Raw genomic sequence first — 22,264 nt, forward strand, 5'->3', positions numbered from 1 at the left:
ATTCCTCTCTCCATCTACATCCCATTACTGCTAACAACACTGAGGATCTCTGGGATGGACAAGGCCTGTGATGCCATTTCATGCAACATTAATCTTTGGGGCTGGGCAGGGGCTTGGTGTGTATGTTTGAAATGATGGGGGGTTTAGATGGTGGTGGGTCAGGGTTAAACAGCCTGGGTGCTCTGCTAGCTCTCCGAAAGCATCTCAAGCATGACCCTAATGATTACACTGCCGCCCCCCTCCAAAGTCCATTTTCCAGAATCCACTGGGGGGTGGAAAGCGGTGTATACTTTGCCGTGGTCATACATGTACACACAGCGTCGCTTGAGGAGGGTGCCCTGGTTGATTGCAAAGGCTGTGGTGGAGGGGGCGAGTAATCCCCCTCAGAGACCTTTTCATCAAACTGGGCCATGGGTGGCGGGGCTGTTTACAGCTGGCCTCTCACTGGAGCTGTGGGTGTTATAAGATCTAACTGGAAGATCATCCTTTGCCGCCTCCTCCTCCTCCATGTCGCATGTTTCTCACATCTGGTCAGTGTCACAAGCAAGCTGGCCTCATCCATGATGAAGGACTGTCAACGGTATGCTCTACATCCTCCGCATCTTACATTATATATTTACTGAACGTGTGTAGCATGCATCGCTGGTTTGACATATGGGCCACTGACAGTAATGAGTGGAATCAGAGGATGAGATATGTCCATACATGAAAAAGGATTTAATTTATTTTGTTGAGTGAAGCTACTGTATATGTATGAGGAGCTCAGAGATTGGTGATTTAACAGCTGAAATAATTACCCTACTTACTTTCATCCAGTTCAATCACATTTTGTTCATGTCACAAGAAAAGGATGTTAACAAGGGTGTAAAATCCTCCAGACTGTTGGTCAATCGTTTTTTTAACCGGGTTGCTAACCCACTCATTACCTTGATTAACTGTGCGTGTGTGTGGTCCTGCCAGATTGCCACACATCATTACTCTCTGAAAAGGCTAAACCTAGCTAACAGCTTGTCAGCAGGAAAGGTCTCAGCCGTCGTCTCTTCCTCTGCTTTTTGCACCAGAATGACCGAGGGCTGATGAAGTAAATTTGTCTTATGATCCTAATATTCTCACCCAGTGATCGGACAGCCTCAGCTGGATGTGGAAATACCCATCGTATTGGCCTGATGTATGTGGAATGTGCTTCTTGTTTGTAATGAATAGGGGGGCTCGGACTCACTGTGTATAAATCATGGGGGAACAGCAGGAAACGAGTGTTTGGTCAACAGTTAAACCTGAGCTGGAGGCTGGTGGTGGAGGAGAGGCTGCTACATACATTCAGTCAGCCGTAAGGCGAGGACGAAGCCAGGAACTGGTGAGAAATAACACTGTCTGCTTCCTTTTGATTCCACCAAGAACTGCTGCTGTACTCTTCCAGCTAAATGTGAGGGGCTATAAATTATACCACAATGGCCTACATAAGCTTGTAGAGTAGGAGAACATGTACAACCTAAAACCAACATCTAGTCGACTGAAATACAGCTATGTCTGACTTATCGGAGATCATTTCACAACACAATTGCCGCAACTTCACTTGACATTACAGAAATAACATCAATGCTCATTTGAAAGAAAATAAAAGCATTCAGCTCTGTTTGTGGCCAGTTGGAGGTGAACAATCAGCTCCTTGCGCCATTGGTTCTTAATGTAATACAATGGACCAGTGAGACGACAGGACCTTAAACCTCGGTCCGAGAGCTGTCACTCCAATGACATGGCCAGCGACTGAGGGACATGCTAATCCATTCCCACAGTCAGAGTCTATGTCACAGCAAAGAGCCACAGAGGTTGTGACCTCAACCACCCGTTTGCATTGCATTGTCTGGAGGTTCATTAAATAAAGTGTGCAGAAAAGTGAGTAGGATTGCAAAAAAGGGGGCACAGAAAAACCCTTTTCAGAGATTTCCTTGCGAACGGATCTAAAAGGAAATAATGGCTCCTGCTAAGAATGTTGGGGGATTAAAAAAAGAAATTTGTGAGGCAGGTTCCCCCAAGTTTTGGTTCAGCGAGGTTCTTTTTCACAGGGTGTCGGCATGGGAAGTGAGAAATCTGTCTTAACTTCAGTCCAGATGAAAATCCATGATGACAAATCTGATGACACTTCAAAGGAAAGGTCACAAGTGGCCATCTGAATGTCACAGGCAATATTCATTATCAGCAATGGGCTGGTGCAGGTTGAACCCACTTAAATTCATGTGAACCGCCATTTTAGACACAAATCTTTGTGATTAAATCCTAAAATGTACAATGTGTTATGATAAAACATAAACAGCTGGAAATACAGTTGTTTTTTTGTTTCTGTTACTCTTCATATGTCTTGTAGAGATCATCCATTTATGTCCATATTGTACTGATCCTTTTGTTTATTCTGAGATCTCTGACGACCATATACCAAAACATACAATCACTGCCATGTTCTGTGCATTGCATTCCTGTTTCAAAGAGCTAATCTTTTTCATCTTTTTCTCATTAGTTTGATCCAAGGCTAACATGTTGAACTTGTTTAAAGCTTTTCAGAGTGATGATGGAAAACCCTCTGGTATTGCATGGGGCTAAAACCACATCCTTCCTCCAGTGTAAATAAATACAGTACTAGGTAAGGCTAATATTAGAGTCATATCTCCATTGGTTTAAGGCTGAGCCGGGTAAAACTGTTTAGGCCATAAACAGCTTTAGGAGAAAACACTGCTACACTGTCATCTAAAAGTTTTGTTTTTCTTCAAGAGAATTTCATTCAACATAGTTTTAGTAACAGGGTGATCCCATCGAGACTCACAGAATATGGAGGACTACCAAAATAAAGAAGCCTAAATGATACTCTCACAATTTAAAAATAGTAAAGATGAAACACACTCCTTCAACATTCCCCAACATGTGCTTATGAAAACATTTCTCCTTGTCTTGATAGCAGCGTGGAGCCAGGATACATTGTCTGGAGGTCATGAGACTCTTGTCCATTGTTGTTAGACTAACCCCCATCTCTCTGGCCACATGTGAGTGACTGGGGTCTTTGGGCCCCTGCTGAATTCCTTTCCTTTGAGATAATAGTGGAGAAACTGAAGCACTTATTGTTGACTGCAACACTTTAGAAACTCAAAGACGCAGCAGCGAAAAGAGTGGAGGGCCCTTGAGATTCTTCACCTGACCTCTCACCTCTTGATTTGTTGGAGCCTTGGGAGAAAATTCACAGGACCTGAGACGGAGCCTTTTGGTTCTCGTGGGATGCTGATGAGAAATTGTGTTTCAGTAGAGCTCAACGGTCCTGCACAGTATAGTGCTTTGTACTGTAATCCCTACTAATCTGCCAGATGCATCCATTAGAAATGTCATATATGACTCACACTCAAAGTCAAAGTGTTTTAATCATCAATTTAAAACAATTCACACAGTATAACACAGGGTCATTCCAAACAATGACATTCTTGGGACATGGCGAGCAACAACTATGTAGGAGGCATAATTAGAATTACTGCCTTGTGGCTGTATGCATCTGCCCACCCATCACGATACAGTTTACATTCATGTCTGCTCAGACTGAAGATCTGGTGTCACCAGTTCAGTATCCAACCAAATGTGTGCCAGAGTTATGATGTTGAATAATGGCCACTAGGGTGTTTTTGCTATCATGTCAGAATGTAGTTCCTCATTTTTGACACTATAAGCCGCATCAGCATCCTCACGTATCTGGTCCCCCTTATCCAGGTGGGACAAGGCAGTGCGCACTGTCAGGGCGATGATGTCATCTCTAGATCTGTTGGGGTGGCATGAAAATTTAAGGGGGTCCAAGGTGTCAGGAAGGGAGTAACAGCTGTGGGCTCTGAGGGACTGTCCCACAGTACTTCATGACGATGGAGATCAGAGCTACAGGGCGATAGTTTGGCAGGTGATGGAGGGTTTTTTCTGTAACAGTGGTTGTCTGTTTGAATTATGTGGGGACTGCAGACTGGTTCAGGGAGAGGTTGAATATGGGGGTGAATATCTCCGCTAGCTGGTCGGTGCAGAGAGTGCAGTCATTCTGTTCCTCAACTAAGCTTACAATGGGGATAGTGTTGTTCGCCTTAAACTGTGATTAGAGGGTACTGAGCTCATCTGAGGTGGTGGTCAGGGTATCAGTGATGCAGTGCAGTCCACACCACATGCGTCTAAGGTAGGTAGTTAGATCCCAACTTGTCCCTGTAGGCTCTTATTGGCTTTCCGTAGGCCTCCGGGCCCCCAGAGCTATAGGCAGAGGGCTGTGCTCTAAACTGAGCACGGACAGCACCATCAACCTGGACTTTTGGTTAAGGGGAAGTTCTCACACTGACTCTCAGGACAACATCAACAACACACTTGGAGATGTAGGCTGAGTCTGCATATTCATAAGTATTCATAAGTCCCTATCAGCTACAACACAGAACATCTGTCACTGTGGTTTCAAACGGTCCTGGAAAATGGCATGGGATGGACTTTCAGAGATAAAAGCTCCCTACGACTTCGTACTTCTGTCCTACCAGTAGATAGAGTAGCTGCTTGTTGTCAGTAAACAACTAGCATGCAGCCGTTCACAATGTCCAACTAAAAGTTGATCTGTGCATGTAGTTCATTTTATTGTGGCGGGATTGAACATTAGCCAGTAAAATGCTCAATAACCACAGATTGCCGTATCTGCATAGTATACTGGTATGATAGCCTCCTGTCTTCCTCCTCCGTTGGTGTATTTGTAAACACGATGGCAGATGGACAAAGGAAACTCATCACAGACTCTTTTAAATTGAAAAGCCCATGTCCAGACAAAAAACGCATTCCAGTGCATTTCAAGTGGTTGTCAATCATACTGTATGAGCAACAGTGCAGGATGAACAAAAATAAAAACAAAATAAATAATAGACCAAAAAAAATCTGTTGAATGCCAACTCACTGTCTGTGCAACTGTCATATTGCAAACGAGAAGCGGAGTGCATAATACATCATACCACCCAAAATATAATACATTTGAGCACAATGCTATGTAGATTGTGTATTTTTAAATCTGTCTTTTATTGGCTGTCATAACTGCCCTCACACACTTCAGTGGTGTCAGAGAAACCTCGCCAGATGTCTTCCTCTGACACAAACACCCTGTCAAAAGCTTCCTTTACCTCCATCCTGTAGCCACATCTCCAGGGAGCCGGACACACACTTGTGGACTCAGAACCAGTTTTGGAAGATGTTTGTTTTGTCTGCTTTCCGCTTCCCTGAACTGCGATTATGATTGTATCATCATGTATCATCACAGATCGCAGTAAGAGGATTAGACGTCGGTTATGCCAGAGAGGCTGCTGTGTTGGATTCACAGACGAGGCGTGTTAGCCCACCATCTGGGGGAGCAAATATGTTGCTCCTCTATTGCCAGACCAGAACGCAAAGTTGAAAACACAGTTAAACACATGCTGACTATGCAGTCATTGACATAATGACAGACATATACACACAGCTGTTTAAGATCGTACTCATACGGAATTTTTAGCCACCAATATAGTTTCCCAAAAAATATACATTAGATTTCATCTTAAATCCCTCATCCAACCCCCAATTATTCACAGGTTTTTAATTTTTAATTAATAGCTAAGAATGTTATCAAAATGGGATTAAGTGGAGGTATTCTCTCTGCACAAAGAAGTCATTCTGCCGTAGTTATCTGTGACAAAGTGGGAAAACCATTTGCTGGTACACAAATCTGTCAGCCTGAAGCACAACCAAAACAAAGATGCTGAAAATGTGAGTGTGAAAGATTGATGGATATGATTTCACAGGACTGTCTGTCTCTCACTGACAAAACAAGCAGATGTGCTTTCAGAACAAGCATTTTACACAGACCTTCATCTCTTCCCATCACAAAAGAGCTTTTGAAATATGCTTCTCTTTTTATTTCGGGAGCGATGGAGCCTCCCCATGGGTGTGTGTCCCTAAAAAGCCAAACACTTCCATCCTAATTGCTGAACAGAAGACTGGGTGAGGTTAGAAAAAAGCAATCTGCAAATGTGAGCTGTCAGACAATGGCAGCAAGAGATGAGCCATTAATCAAAATGCTTCTCTCATTATCATTAGTGAGAAACGCTGACTGTCCGTGTCTGCGTGACTCTCCAGCCCTGCTGGAGCTTTTCTCTTGCAACAAAGCCACATCAATACAAAGAAAGTCTCCTCTCCAGAGAAATCAGCAGAGAGTAACATCAACCCTTGTGCAACAAAAACAATATGTAAGCATTTCTTTATGCTAATCATCTCAAACATGAGAGCAAATGTCAAGCTAATTTACCCAGCTGCATGGAAAAATGAGAAAAAGAAACTACTGTTATGAGTGTAAATTTTTTCTGTGTCACTAACCACAACACAACATCCAAAACACAAGACAGTAGTACGTCTGCATATGTTCTGTCAGCATCTGTGGTGTTACAAAGTGTTAGTTTTTAAGTATCCATGAGAAAACAATGGTGGGGAGGTACCTTCTGGGGGTGCCGTCTTCATGTGGCTGGATTATAACCACTTTGACACTGACAGACGTGCGCAGTAGGTCAATCATTTGCTCGTGGGTGAGAGTAGCAACGGCCACCTTGCAGATCTCCACCAGTCGGCTGCCCTGCCTCAGCCCTGCCTTCCAGGCGAAGCCAAAGGGCTCCACATCGGCCACAATGCCCTCAAAGTTGACGTGGAAACCGAGCTGGCCGAGGCCGTTCCGACGCAAAGTCATCTCTGACGTCTCGCAACCTCTGGTGGTGATCTGGAACCAGAAGCAAAAAAAAATGTGTTCATTATCTACAAGTACAATCATAGAAGTACAGCAATCATGTTTTCACTGTGCTGATCCAAATACAGTGGAAATTTATGAACAGTTCAGTAGAAAAAAATCCAACACATGAAATGGATCATAGACACGCAATCACACTAGAAAACAGCAGACAAGTATGAGATGGACAGAGAAAGACTGCAAGTTGGGTGATCTTAATATCGCTTAATGAGAGCTTTCTAAGCTAATACGGTCTATTCCATCAGTAGCATCAACAGTGTACAAGCTTGCATCTTTTATAATAGACGCGTGTGGGATTTATTACACAAAAACACACAGATACGCACATGCATGCAAGAAAAATACTTAAACTCTAAATAATAATTATTAGAGCAGAATAAAAATCCTGTCCTCAGGCAGAGGTGCACCAGCATGAATGTTTAGCCAGTTCAAGGAATCTCTCAAATGGCAGGTTGTACATCACAGAGCTAACTGATTTAGCCTCAGAGCTGCACAGAGACAGCTAAAACGCACATACACTGCATGCACAAATACACGCCTCTCCATGGACACCAATTACAGCAGCTCTGTGTTTGCTGGGTGGGGAATTACGATCAAAGTGGCCCCTGAGACACTGCTTGTTCATAGAAATAAGTCTATTAAGTTAACTTCTAAAAACCTCTAATGCACTTTGCTAATATTCAGGATGGAAAAAAATCTTCTTCTTGCCAGTCTTGAGACGGCAGCTGAAAGACTTGAGACTTCACCCATGGATACTAACTAGACAGTTGCTATGTGTGCAATGGTCTGCTTGGATGAAACTTAAAGTTGGTTCTTGTCCAATCATGTACTTGCATGCAAATTAAGTTGCTCTCTTTGCTCAGCGGTGGCCTGGCATAAGCCTCTGCTTTAATGCAGTTTAAGTTCAAATGAAGTTCAGGCAACCCTCTTGCTTCTGCAGCAATTTTTTAGTTAAACAAGCAACCATCAGACTGAGCAGAGATGAAATGGTCACCTTGATAACATAAAGTGACTGAGCTTATATATAGGCTCAGCAAGTTTTTTTGTGACACCACTGGAAAAAAACATTCATTCTGCATCCAATGAGCTTTAATCACCCATCAGATTAGTCTTGGTTCAGTTATGGGTGACTGCTTCCATTTGCCTCAGAGTGGCAGCTGGCTTCAGGGACACATTAACTCAGACTATAGCCTGTCAACACTCCACCAGATTCTCACACAAGCAGAAATCCTACCCCGCTGTGTGAGAGGGGACCCGAGACAACCATGATGGACCTCGAAGTGAGACACAACCCTAAAGCTTTATTAACTGAGAAAAAGACTCCTCCTGTTAGTGGCATTTGTTAACTCAAAAGTCTGTCTTGAAATCAACACAGGCAAAAATATTCAGTTTCCACAGAGTGACAAAACTAAAGGAGCACTTTGGTAAGATGACCCAAAAACTAAAGAATCACTCTGCATAACACACCAAGGGCAAAAGAAATTGGAAAAGTGAAGTCCAAAAGCTCTCTGGGGGCCAAGTCTGGAGGTAAATGGTCTGTGTACAAGGAGGACATCGGCCTGGATTTTAAGAACCTTGAATCAAGCTGCCCTTTGTCAGAAATTCATTACGCCTAAATAATAGCTTTCTAAACGCCTTCATCAAGGCCCTTTATTCAGTCCATTCAGAAAATTAATGTGCCCAGGTTCTCCTCCAAATGGCCCATATCCATAATGGCTAAATCTAACAGGACCATCATTATTTCATCGGAGGGATTTGTGGCGTGTAAAGTTATTTTGATAAGAATGGTGATTTGATGTCTGGCAGCGTGGACGTGCGTGTCCTGCTGACCCAAGTGTTTCCACACAGAAGCTAATGATGGGCTCTAACGACCACTGTCATACAGCTACAACACTGCCCCAAGGAAACAATCAGCCTCAAATCTGTTGTCAAGTGGTGTTGCTGGCGTTGATCCTCGGTGAGATGTCTGACGGGCTTTGACACTGATGACGGCAGCATGTTGCAGAAATTGACAAAACCTTGACATCCTACTGAATTTGGAAACAAAAACTGAAGCACAGATTGGAAGATTTAGCCAGACATTAACATTAACTGTTACCCATAAAACCTCGAAACTGACAGGAAATTAGCCGACAACAAATATGGATCACTATGAATTAATCATTTTAAGTTGTTGAGTGGAGAAAAATACTAAACATTGGTTGAGATTTTGCTGCTTTTCTTTTAAACCCAAAGATTTTTTATTTACTTGCATAAATGACAAAAAAGAGCATCTGATTGTTAGATTTGAGAAGCTGGAGCCCGACAATAATCTCAGATAATAAAATCACGTCGTAACTGTAATAAACTATCCATGAACAAATGTAGAAAACCGTTCTAAAGCATTTATTGTCATCATAGGTTTTCCTTGATTTATTTTGCTACTTTGCCTCCTCTATCACTCCAATCTAGAGCACATTTTGCTTTGCTTGTGCAAAATGTCGGAGGAAAAAAAACAGCATATATGACACCCAAGCCAAAATGACTTGTCTCATAAAAGCCGAACACGTGGCCACCCAGCTCAGCAACACCCTGGAGAGCAGAACTCTATCACAAAGCTTTTAGTTGTGCTCCCACACTGGGCTCCTCTGTGCGTTACAGTGGGCAGCCTGTTCCGCCTGGTTCACATTACATCACAGGTCCGGCAGCCTGTAAATCCTCCCAATGAAACATGATTCGAGTCAACCTCTGGGACATTACAGACACCTTTGGGACAAAGTATGCACAGTCAGCCCATACCCAAATGTGCCTGCTGCTGCTGCTCCACTGTCTGGGTGAGGAACACAAATAGCTGTCCACTTATTAATACTTATTCTGGGCTTTTCCTGTGAAATAGCCCTTACAAATCCTCTGGGTAGGTGGATGGTAAATGTGGACGATATTTGCATAGTGAATGAGGATGTGATGTCCTTTGGCTAATCACAAATGCTAATATATCCTGCTCTGTCCTTTCTTGTGAGGAGTTGAGTAGACGCTGAATGGCATGTCCTTTTAAGATTAATTATGGTAAATACTTCCTTAAGATCTTGAGGTTTTAAGGTGGCTGGAATATGCAAAATCCTTACACATTCATTCTGATTTCTAAGCTCTTCTAAAAACAGGTCACTGCAAAAGGTGCAATTATCTACACCCACCGTAATCCTCAGAAGAATGAGGTTCTTGTTCATGTTTTTAGCAGAAATTCATTGTTGCCCCATTTTGTTGAACCAATGATATGCTAGCGAGGGTCTGAGAGAAACTTCAAGTCTGTTGATAAGACCGTAAATGGGATAAGTGGAGGAGAGTATGCAGGCAGGCAAGCAGAAACAAGGTCATGCACAGCTCAGGTCTGGATTTTGGGATTCAACCTCAATGTTATTTAAAGGAAACAAAGGGTTGCCTGATTAGAGATTCAGTAAACAAATCATGGAAACTGGAATAGGAAAAGCAAGCCTATGCAGCAACACAAGGAGCGGAAACAAGGCATTGGATGAACGTGTGTCCAGGCTGAGGAACCAGGTGTTTTGACCTGTTTTTATTGGACTTGAAGGTACCTAGAGCCACCTGACCCCAGAGTTCATACAATGTAACCAGGACCACAGAGTTGTACACATGGCCAAAGCAGAGTAGATGAGAGAACTTGGACTAAGTGGGTAGCTCTCCATAGGAGTGAAGTAGTCTGAGGCCAAGTATCTTCTATTCTTAGTCTGTCAGACCCAAAAAATGTGTCTGTGTTTCCTCTTCTCCCCTTCAAAACTGGGTTGGTGTCCTGTTTAAGCTGCCTCCTCCTGTACCTGCACTCAGACATCCGGAAAAATCAAGCATGGGCCAAACTCACATCGTCACTAATCTTTCACTCCATTAAATTAACTGTCTGCTGCAGGCAGTGGCTTCATCCTTTTTTTTTCTTTTCTTTTTGATGAAAATGCTATGTTGTTTCATAATGGTTTATCCCAATCAAAAGCAGGACAGCACCTGTACTTGTGTTTGTCTGCTGATTCTGTGTGATGAGCCGAAGAAGTGAATCAAAAGGGGGTATATAATCCTCTCTGGACTCTATTGATTTCACTTTACAGTTTCACATTCAAGTGACATTCTCGTCTTTGTACAACCCGCAGTTAGACAGAGGAAGGGGATGTCTGGAAAACAAATCAGTTTTTGGTTAATTCTGTAAACCATATTCTTACAATGTTGAGGAAAAAGGCAGTAAAAGAAACACAAGGAAATAAAATCAAATACCGGAAGCTTAGTGTAGAGTTGCAGCATATGAGACTTGACAGGATAGATATAGGTTAAGCAAGCAACAGTTCTGCTGATATAATGATGAAAATAAAATAACAAGGTTTGTGGTAAGTAGTAAAGTTACAATGGCAAGAGCAATATTTGCAGAATCCATTGTTTTACCACAGGGAGACCACAGCTTCCCCAAAGTAAAATGCCTCACTGCACCATTTAAAGAAAGGGCAGCCATTCTAACTCAGCCTGTGCGTTAAACACAGTTTCTCTAGAGTTACTAAATGGGTCATTTCTTACACTGGTGAACTCTGCTTTTGAAAATTAGCTAGTGGGACCAAAACTACTACAAGGAGATAAGCTAAGAAAAAGCCACTTAATTGCGGAAAAGGAAACGTGACAATCATCTATAAAATCCAGCACTAGGCCTCTCACAGTCAGATTACATACAAAAAAGGTAATAGTGACCAGCAGGGGAAAAGGCCTGAAACATAATGGTCCACCCAACAAAAAATGTTGGCTGGCATTTGGCCATATTACCATCAAGCCAACGATTGTGCTGCCCCAGCAACATAGACCAAAGTGAAAAGCAACACAAATATTTGTCATTTCCAAGATTTCCAAGAGTGACCAAACTGAGCAACAGGCGTTGGTGAGCTGGGCTGCACCTCTGTCAATCCATTCCAACAGTTTTTGACTAGTTCGTCTTTACTATAATGTGCTCAGTGTATGAAAAATAAAACCCTCAATTAGCCACAGAGAAAGAAAATAGAGGATGAGTTCCTCCTTCTGCAAGATGAGTGCAATGTCTGAAAACGGATTATTTGTCTCTTGCTCTCTAAAATCTCTTTGTATGGTATGGTTTGAAACTGATACGGAAGATGAGGGCACAAAGTCTGCTACAAAGGAACAGCTATGGTCCTCTATATATAGCTATATTCCCTATGGTCTAATCCAGCAGATAGTAAGACCTAAAATGACAGAGATTATTACAGCTGAGACTTTAAGGATCTTACCTCTAGTCTTTGCACCATCTCCCTGATGTCTTCTCCGCAGTTGTCGTGGGCAGACAACATGATACACTCCCCGCGCTCATAGAAGATCTTAATGCTCATAATCCCTGAGGTCCATCCAATGACATCACGACAAGAGCAGTTGAAGACCACGTTTTTTGAGTCTTCCTCGATGAGCACAATAAACTCGTTAGATATGCCGAGCAAACAGTCCACGTCGATCGACTGGCCAAAGTCTCGGGCGCGGACGCTCCAGGTGATGGCTCCCACACTGAACAGATGTGCATCCTTCCTGGGTTTCACCTTCTCCTTCTTTTTGGCTCCGAGGGTGATGAAGCTGAATTTCACAGCGCTGTCAATAGTAGCTGTGCTAACAAAGTTCTCAGCCAGGTCCTTCAGGTATTCCTGCCTCGTACGAGTCGCCATGGCTCGGAACTTCTCAGACTTGTGCGCAGCATTTTCTCCGTTGATGACCTTGGCAAGCAGGAAGTCCCTGAAAACCGCTGACTTTGGGAAAGTTACAGACTTGGGAATAGGGGGGCCAAACGAAGGCACGTCTTTAGATCTGGACACGGCAACACTGGAAAACAGGATGGAATCAAAGAATCAAATCTAGTGTTGACAGTCGAGAGAAACTAAAAGAAGTGAAGGAGCATTGAACTGCACGTTAATAAGCAGCCATTTGAAGAGAGTGTTGAAATTACTTCTGGTGGGGAGTGCGAGAGAAGCTCACACTAGTCTTTCTCTGTTCGACAAATGCTATGTTATTAACAAGAGTCGTCTTGACTTCAGAAACACTCGGTGAGAGTCGTAAGTCTTAATTTCAAGGTGTGTCTGAAGATAATAACTGTATCATCACTGAACAGATCAAAAGAGCCTTGCGATTCCTGCACATTACTATGAAGTCAAGACAGAAACCACAGAAAGCACTCAGCAGGCTATTATTATTCTTTCAAATTAAGTGCTCTTAAAAAGTTCATGTAGAGCCATTTAGCATGAAGTATTTGTGTAAAGCACATCAAAAGACAAACACATTCCCCTGAACTGTCTTGTGGATATCAGTTTGCTCTTCTTATCCCATGGTAAAGAGTAAAATAGCTTTGAGAGAGCCTTGCAGACGTGGTGCATGCTTGCTCCGTTTACCTGTAGCAGACGTTTTCAGTGCAGGGGTTGTGGACTTTGACGATGACAAACACATGTTGGAAATGAGAGCGGATGTGTTTTGGAGTGAAAGGAAGGGCCCCAGGCTCCTGGAACACTATGGTGACGATATCATTGCCAATGTGCCTCTTCCTTAATAACTATAAAAAGAGGGAGAAGTGGAGTGAAATACAAGGAGAAAATGCATCACATAAAGCGCTTATAATGAAGAAAAAAATGTCTTGCAGGGTTTAAGCAAGATTATGTAAATCTTCCTGAACTATAGCCTCGAGTGACACTTGTGATATAAATGATAAAACAAAGTAAAGGTAGAGAAGAATTGCAAAGGCAGTCAAACTGCCTCAGTGGTCTGTTACACAGCAAAATCTCTTTATTTTCCTACCATTAGCAGCAGACACCAGACCAATAAGATGTAGCAGCGAAATCTCTAAGCGCATTGACCAAGGGTGTGTTTTATTGCTTATGAATTCAATTTCATATTTGTAAGAGGGAAGATGTGGTATTTCTAAGCTATTTTGGACCAAACCCTTAAGTAGCCTAAGTATAATCTGTGGTGCAGGTTAATTCTCCCTGCTTTGAGAGCATTTGAGTGGACAAGTCAAGGAAATCCCCATAACATTTCAATGTCAAGTGACAAATCGCTAGTAATGTCTGTGTCATCCGCACCATCCCCACAAGCAGAACACCAGTTCATTTACAGAGCTCTAGACACGGTTTGTAGATTTAAAATCTTGAATCCAAGATAAAGGGCTTTTTGATGAAGGAGATTCTGTGAACACAAATTAGGCTTTTTGGGTGGCACAGACATATTCCCCCAAACCCAGTTTAGACTGTCTGTATTGTTGGATTGTGCACATAGTTAACCTCATTCTCTGGCTGGTATAAAGTTGTCAGTGAGGGTCAGCAAGGGCCAGAAACAAGAAGGATTACAGGGTACAGAGGTGAATTGGAAGGATGAAGGGATGAGTGGAGCAAGCTCTGCTTGGGCCTGCTAGAAGATTACCGCCAAGGATTAAATTCAACTATAGAAAAGAAAAGCGAAAGAACCCCAATCAGCCAAATGCTGCCAATCAGATGTTTTAGATGCACATGATAGATTAGGTCTCTGCAGTATTTCACTGTAGATTCTGCCCCTGTTTCACTTACTGCCTCCATCGGCATCTCTACTGTAAATATCTCTGAGGGGTTGTTATTATGGCCTCACTTTGATACAAGCAGTGAAGAGACTAAAATAGTGAACCTCTGTAATCGCGGCTTTATTGGGCCATCGCTCGCCAGTCCACAACTACATCCACTTAATTCCACTTGTTAGCACAGACAGACACAGAGGCCCAACTAATACCACACCAGGTCCAGCCCCTGGGGATGCACTGATTAAAATCCTGCTATGGGGTGCCGTTACCATGGCAATGCTCATGCTTTTAACCGGTAGGTCATTACCGTGGCAAAATGTGCCTCTGGGGAAGTTTGGAAGGAGTCGGGATTAAAGATATCCTAAAAGGAAGCTGCTCGGGGACCACCATTACCACCATTGGACACGGGCTTACCACACAGTAAAGTGGCTGAGATGGAGTGTGACGTTTGCTCACCTGCTGTCTGTTGTTGGGTGTGTAGGGGAGCATGGTGGACACGTGAAACATCAGCTCATAGTCCTTATAGGTGGTATAGAGAGAGTGCATGCCTGTGGAGTCCGCTGTAACACAGGACAGGACAGGGCCGTTAGTGTTTCAGGCCTCATTACAAAAAGCCATTGTATTAGGTAAGATCATGATGTAATTGGACAGAAATCAAGTTTAAAGATATATTGAAAAATTAGCCCTCAAAAAGGCAATGTGAAACAGAGTGGAGCATCTGCACTCAGCAGGAGTGTGTGTGGGCTTACACTTTAAGATTTAGTTTGATGTGTGATGTTTTTTTTTTTTTTATCTTACTCTTGTTATCCAGCTGAGCTCTGTACTTGGTGAAGCCTTTGAGGCGCACCCTCTGGCCGAGCAGGTCCAAGAATTCCTCCAGTGCCGGTCCAGCACTCTCGTTGTTGTACATCTCTTCTTCTGTGCTCTGGCCAGCCTTGCAGTAAAGCACTCCCACCTTGTGCTGGAAGCTTAGCTGGAATGGGGAACATACACAGACACTCAGTGAGTAAGTATCCTTTCCTGTCGCTGATATGTATCACACACCACCCTCATACATACTGTACATTATGCACTCAGAGCATGTGAGTACCCACTTTCCATCATATCACAGCTAATGTGAAGGCCTTCCTAACCCTTCTAGGAGAGAGCTAAAATCCCCTTTTGTGAATCCAGCCTGTGAACTCTCAAGAGCTCTGAGCAGAGCATAAATCAAGCCCAGCTAATAGCTGCTACTAAAGAGCAGCTGTGGAGCAACGAGGGAGTGAATTACAGACACAGAGCAGGAGAGCTTATGTTTATGGCACAAAACTCTATAAGCTGCCAGCAATAGCATTTTAATCATTTCTAAAAAGACTTCCTTAAGCAATACTTTTGTTTGTTAAAGTCCTCACTGTAGCAGTGGAATATAAAATAGAAGAGCATAAGAGGTGTTAAATGGCAACACCAATGATGATTCAGTCATGGTTCAACACAGACCGTTTCAGAGATAAATGTCTTATTTACAAGCCAAAGTCTTCATAGACATGGACAAGCCAGCCAAATCTCACAGCTTTTCACTGCAGGCATTAATATTATCCAGAAATGACAGGCCTGATATGAACTTGTCTCGCGAAGAGACAGGAAGAAATAAAACATCCGGAGTGATTCTCCTTGCACGTTGAGAGTGAGAGCCCACTCCACCAACATGAATCTTTCATGGCTTACACTTACAGCCCCCTGGAACAAGCCAAGAAAGACAAGTCAAACAGAGAGAAAAAAAAAAAAAAGATGAAAAAATAGATCCCCGCATTTGGCACCTGTTGCTCAATATTCACAGCTGAGGACAGCGTGATCTTGACCCAGGGTAAATGTGTCACTGCAGGAAGATGAAAAGGTTTCTGGGAATATGAAAATCAACAAATGATGTATATACTGAAACATATTGGAATTGTCTTTTTACTCCGTTACAGGTTATTGGTTCCTGCTGTGCTGCTGACACCGTTGCCATCACGACTTCCTTTATCAGGCAGCCCACTCTCCTCTAAAGCTCCTGCGGTGATGGAGAGCTATTATACCATCAAGCCCACTGGAAGTGGGAAAATGTGCAATGATGTGGTCCTTCATTTCTTATCCTGCACTATAAGGGCTTACTTAACCTCCTGTGCTTCTTTAAAGACTGACCGACGGCAAGGACAATCACATTCTCCTTTGGTGCAAATTGGGCACTGGCTGAAAAGTGCAAACACATCAAGACGCATAACAAATATACAGATGAGTAATACTCCTGAGGAGAAGCTCATTGTGTAGCCTCCTTTGATGTATTTTGTGGTGGCATCAGCTTCTGATAAGGTAAAGCAGCCATTAAAAAAGGCTATATCCCATTTAACGGATCTGTGATTAGCTAAAATATTCCACTGACTAAAAAGCTGAGCATAGGTTGCTAGAAATCAGTACATTTTCTCTCTCTTTATTTGGCTCCTTCCCTGATGTCTTTCTCTCCAGAGCTCGAGGGTGCTAAAAACTGTTCGCCCCTCTCCTTCTCTTTAACAAAAAAAAAAAAAAACCCTATAAAATGCAAAGATGGAAAGATACTTAATGAGTGGAGAGAGCAATGAGGACAATGTTCCCCTTGGAGAGCTCTGAGACACACCTGAGGGATACAGCTGTGTCCCAACAGTGTGACATCTGTCTGCACTGCAGTATCCCGATGCAGCAGAAATGTGGTGCCCAAAACAGCCATAATGCTCCATTAAACAAACATCTATCGCTGTTTTGGGATGGAGGTGTGCAAGAGCTGCAGAAACAATACCTAAAGATGGGCATATTGAAGGTAGATGTGGTAGGAAAAAAAAACCTGGTCACTACCTAATTTCTCCAAGTTAATCCTCAAGCTTCAATATCATGACAGGGGATTGATTTACTTAAAGGAGACGTGATCTTGCAGTGCAATAACAGCCTCAGTAGGTGGTAGATTACTCTCATGAACTTGTGGAACAAATCACACTTAAGCCTGAATTATACTTGAGAGCTGAGCTGTCGCTGTGGGCATCAGCAGTGATTTATGGTCCTGCAAAGGCTTTTACCTGTTGACTATTGTAAGACTGCTGCAAAACTTAATTGGCAGTGTTGGAAGCTAGCCAGTGTCATGCTATTATTCTTAGCTCGTGTTATGATAAAGAATAGTGCAATTAAAATGGGTTTCTAGGTTAGGAAGAAGGTAATTTGTTCAGCATTACTGAGAGGGAAAGATAAGTAGCCTTTCTCTGACCTCTTCGATGTTGTCTTTACTATTAGTGTTATGTGTAGTTACATTTTCCACGCAGACACCTGCAGGCTAGCGGTTATCTTATTCAGATCCCTGCTTTTATTATCTTGAATTATGAATTGAAGCTTAAAATGACATTTTTAATTCTGAAACTGATGCAGCAGCTGTTTCTATTAAACAAGAACTCAGTCATTTTCCAGATAGTAGTCTTTAGATAGAAGCAGATACACATTTTACATCAGTGGCTTTCTTAGGAAAATGTATCATTTGTGATTTCTATCACCTAAAATCACTAAATCTTACTAGATGCCTAATGCTTTTCCCATTCCATCTGCACACAGTCAGTTCACTGTGATCTACAATGTGATCTAAAATACATTCGCATATGCTGTGTTCTCTTCTTACATCCAGGGCCATTACAGCAGAGTCTACAACACTCCTTTCAGGGATATTCTTTCTGGAGAACTGATCATGAGGATATTATGAAAGCTGTCCTGCTCCGGGAGACTCCAACCCGACAGGCGTGCTTTATGTTCACAGCAAAAAGAAGCCTATTCACACACATGCATACACACTCACACACACAAAAACTGAGGCCTAACATTTCCTCAGCAGTGTGCATACACACACAAAAAAATCCTCAGATAAAGCTTTCTGCGTGTGGTAGAAGAAGATTATGCACTCAAACTAACAAAAAACAGGCCTGGCAGACCACTCTATCTATGGGCTTCAGTTCTTCTTGTCCAATATTAGCTTCCTCACATAAACAAATTAGAGGGGTGGTCAAAGTCCAGCTTGGTTAAAGAGAAGATTACGGGGTGCTTGACATATTAAACGTTTGCACGGCAAGCATAACATTAATGATTAAAACAGAAGTGTACAAAAATACTGATGTCCAAATATATAACTGGCCTCTCCACTGGGCGTTTGGTTTGAGGTCTGTGAGGAGGAGTGCCAGTTGGAAGAGCTTTAAGCCCCACTTAGCCTGGGCTCGGTTCCTCTGAAACTAGTTTCTTAGATTACTTTATTGCTTTTTTTCCCCTTATGTGTCAGTTTCGGTCTTATATCAAAGTCTGTATCTGTATCTGCAGACAGTCTCTCATACCAAAGGCATGGGGAGTTGTATGACAGGTGAACAAACTGTGCGAGCTCCTTGAGATCCTGCGGGAAGGACTACGAAGAGCACACACTTATCAAGTTACTTTGGATACACAAAGACTGTCATCATCTTAAGTGAATTTAACTTGCTTTAGAGAGGATACTACACTGCTCTTATTTATGAGTACAACACCACCTTAATATACAAGAGAGACACGGCTGACACTTTCTATTATAAGAGCCTTTCCCCTGTCAATTGGAAGGATGGGCTCATGCTAATGAATGTAATTACCCTAATAAGCAGCCAATTCTCTGATAGTAAGATAAGCAATAGAGCACTAGCTAATCCCCCACATGCTCCTTTCCATCTTGCAGTTTCATTAGAAGAGAAAATAAAGGGCTTTAAGTTCACACAATGAATCCATCTCTGACACCTGTGAATATAGAAAGCCCATATCACTAATAGCCATTTTATTCAAACAGAGATAATGTAAGATGACATTCGCCACCATCCAGGCAGAATACCAAATCGCCCGCTCTTACATAAGTGGGTTGTCAAAAGTGAGCTACTTGTGTCAGCTTATGGATGTGCGTTCTATCTGCAGAAAATGTGTGTCAGAGTGAGTGGGATTCATATTGTTTGTATTTAAGCATGATATCGGCAGTCCTATGCCTTGGACCGGGACCCCGTGTCATCTATAATATGCAACTCACAAACGAGACAAAGATTCTAGCTATTTGAAGTTAATCGCTCCCCGTTTCCTTCTATGGCTGGCCCAAATGTCAGAAATAGAGACAGATATGTCTTCAGTAACAATCAATACAGCCCATCATTCTCTAATTCCCAGACTGTCCATTATAGTGATATGTGGCTGTGAAGCAATTAGAAAATCTGTGTGAAGGAAAGTGAATGGGCTCTTGCTTTACCTTCCTTAAAAGAATAGTTCAACATTTTTTGGAAAATATGCAGCCCATCAACTAGGAAAGAAAACACAGAGCGCCTGTTAGCTTAGCTTAACATAAAGACTAGAAAAAAGGGGAAACAACTAGTCTGGCTCTGTCAGAATGCACTATATATATCTCCTTTGTGTCATCCATACATAAACTGTGTCCTAACAGGGCTTATGTGGCACGCTATTTCTTGTTCGGATGCAAGTCTCGGAGTCTTGACTGGTTGCTTGACAACCTCACAGTGATGAAAAGTAAGCCATCCAAACAAGTAATGGTCCCACAAAACACCCCATAAAACCACAAATTGTCATTTCCAGCCTGCAGGTTTTATACAAACAGCAAATGGAGCAAATAGACATATTTCACAAAATGTCACACTATTCCTTTAATAATGAGTGTTCCCCATGAACAAATGTCCCCGATCAAAGCACTTAACCGCAGATTGCTCTAGTGCTGCTTAATCATCATCAGCAGAAGTCTGTGGTGGCACTCACAACATGGAGGACATCTCGATGTACTCACCCCCTGCTCGTCCAGCTTGAGTAGCTGCTCTGGGACCTTGGGGCTGTTGAGGGCCAGCCTCAGACACTGGATATTGAGTTCAGGGATGACATATTCAAGCACTTCTTTCAGCGGCAGGCCGCGGGCCGTCCCGTGCCTCGCAGTGGATGGAATGGCATCCTCTAAGATGGCTCCACGCAGTGTCGTCAGCTGGCAGAAAGAAAAAAAAACACATGTTCAAGTTTCATTCAACTGTCTGTCACGTGTCTCACGGGGCCTTGATGTCCTTTTGGACAATGTGTTGAGGTTAGGTCTGTGAGTGCACTTTTTCAATGAAAGTCAACATCTCTGTGAATCAGCAATTTAATTCATTTGGATCTCGCCGTCTACGCTTTGCAACAACATTATATTTAATTTCAAAATGTTGGAAATGAAAACTGGGCTTGTACGCCAGCTGCTGTGTGAGTGTGTGTAATATCCTTTTATGTTGTGCCATATTATTTAGGGCAATGGCTACATTACGGCTCCATTGGAAGGCGTTAGGAACTCACATTCTAAATAATTAAGACAGGCTAACTGCGCATTAGATGTTAAGTGGTATTTTACCATTAAGATCATTAACGTGTCAGTTAACGCTGACCCAAACAGCTCCAAAACACCCACTCTGTAACTCTGTGTTGTTGTTTGGAACGTCACAGACACATTTACGCCAATAAATTCCATTTCCTTCTGCACAGCCTGTGGACATGAATGTCAGCAGTCAATGGCTGCTGGACAGCGAGGCTTTCTGAAAAGCAGATTACTTAACAGACTCAGAGAGGAAGGGAGAGGTAGAGTGTAACAGAGAGGCAGAGAGTGTTGAGGCTGAATGATAGGAGCAGACCTACATGCAAATAGTTACTCCAGTGGTTGGGGAGTTAAAACATTTTCTGCGTGCTACTTGCAGGGCTAACATGACCCAGATACATTGTTTTATCGTGGGAGTGGTGCTTAAAACCAAGAATGGCACTGGATATCGGTGACATTTCCCTGCCTGACACATCTGTCGCACCTGAATTATTCAGAGGATGAGACCACCCAGCATCAATCAATGAGAGGTTCCTGTACCACCAGGGGCTGTGAGACCGTGCATCTCAGTTTGTGGATTAATCATGCTGCGTGTACATGCGCATGCATATGTGTGCACGCGTGGGCGTGTGAGAGAGTAAGCAAGCCGCAGCAATCACACACCGACTTCGATAGACTGCATCAGTGTTTGCATGAGAGGCCAACTGAGTCACAACTGGCACAGACTCACTGGACACATTAGGGTGCTAGGAGTAGATTTAGGACCGGAGAGCTGTGAGAGGCCCCCTCTTGTTTTCAGGGGCACTGAAGCATTCCTGCACTCTTGTACTGCTTGAATGAGCCCTGAGCTGAGTGACCTTAACAAGTCTTGCTGAAAGCAATGTATGAGAAATACGAGAAATATCCTTTAAAAGCATGCCGTGGCTTGTGGTCAGTTCTTTAATTGAGTGATAGAAATCATGCAGGTTTCTCCCACCATGCATCCACTGTAGTGCTATGCTGACTTCGGAGAATAAGCAGAGCAGAAACAAAGTGCACTTCAGTGTAATATAGTTACCTGACTGGTTCTGAAGGTGACTCGATAGTTGTACTGCATTCCTTCTTTCTCCTTCCCATCGTCCAGCCTCTCCCTGCGGATGCTGACTGCCACAGGTCCCAGATGGTCATCTACCCCAAAATAGTTTTGATGCTCTGGACATTGAGTGAGAAAGATCAGAATTAATAACACGTTCATCTTGCAAAGTTCTGAAGGATCAATGACCTTGTTGAAATCTTAATCAAATCACGGCTTTTGCTTCAAAATAATATAAATTATTAACATGATTGAGTCCATATATTTATTAATTGTGAATAGGCCGTGAGCGAGCTGTGGCACAGATTACCAAAAGCAGCAGGGGTCCAGTGGAGATTTCCAACTGATTCACTTTAGATTAGAACACAGCTTGTAGAGTAAGCACCGGGATTTAAAAAGGTAAATAAATGAATAGAAATACAGCCCTGGAAAGTTTGACCCACTCTGACCCAACACTGACCCAGATACTCC

General features: G+C 42.8%; 1 protein-coding gene across 2 annotated transcripts in view; it reads right to left on the reverse strand.

Annotated features, from left to right (window-relative positions):
• Positions 1-22,264, reverse strand: part of sipa1l2 (signal induced proliferation associated 1 like 2) — an 80,216-nt gene that overhangs the window by 24,840 nt on the left and 33,112 nt on the right. For both annotated transcript variants that reach the window (XM_070840813.1, XM_070840814.1), the window contains exons 3-9: positions 21,779-21,912; positions 20,176-20,364; positions 15,159-15,333; positions 14,817-14,920; positions 13,210-13,367; positions 12,070-12,646; positions 6,501-6,775 (exon numbers count right to left, since the gene is read on the reverse strand). In XM_070840813.1, coding sequence (XP_070696914.1) covers positions 6,501-6,775; positions 12,070-12,646; positions 13,210-13,367; positions 14,817-14,920; positions 15,159-15,333; positions 20,176-20,364; positions 21,779-21,912 — 1,612 coding nt within the window. The remainder of the gene's footprint in view (positions 1-6,500; positions 6,776-12,069; positions 12,647-13,209; positions 13,368-14,816; positions 14,921-15,158; positions 15,334-20,175; positions 20,365-21,778; positions 21,913-22,264) is intronic.

This window comes from Pempheris klunzingeri, chromosome 12, assembly GCF_042242105.1.
Source record: "Pempheris klunzingeri isolate RE-2024b chromosome 12, fPemKlu1.hap1, whole genome shotgun sequence".
Lineage (NCBI taxonomy): Eukaryota > Metazoa > Chordata > Actinopteri > Acropomatiformes > Pempheridae > Pempheris > Pempheris klunzingeri.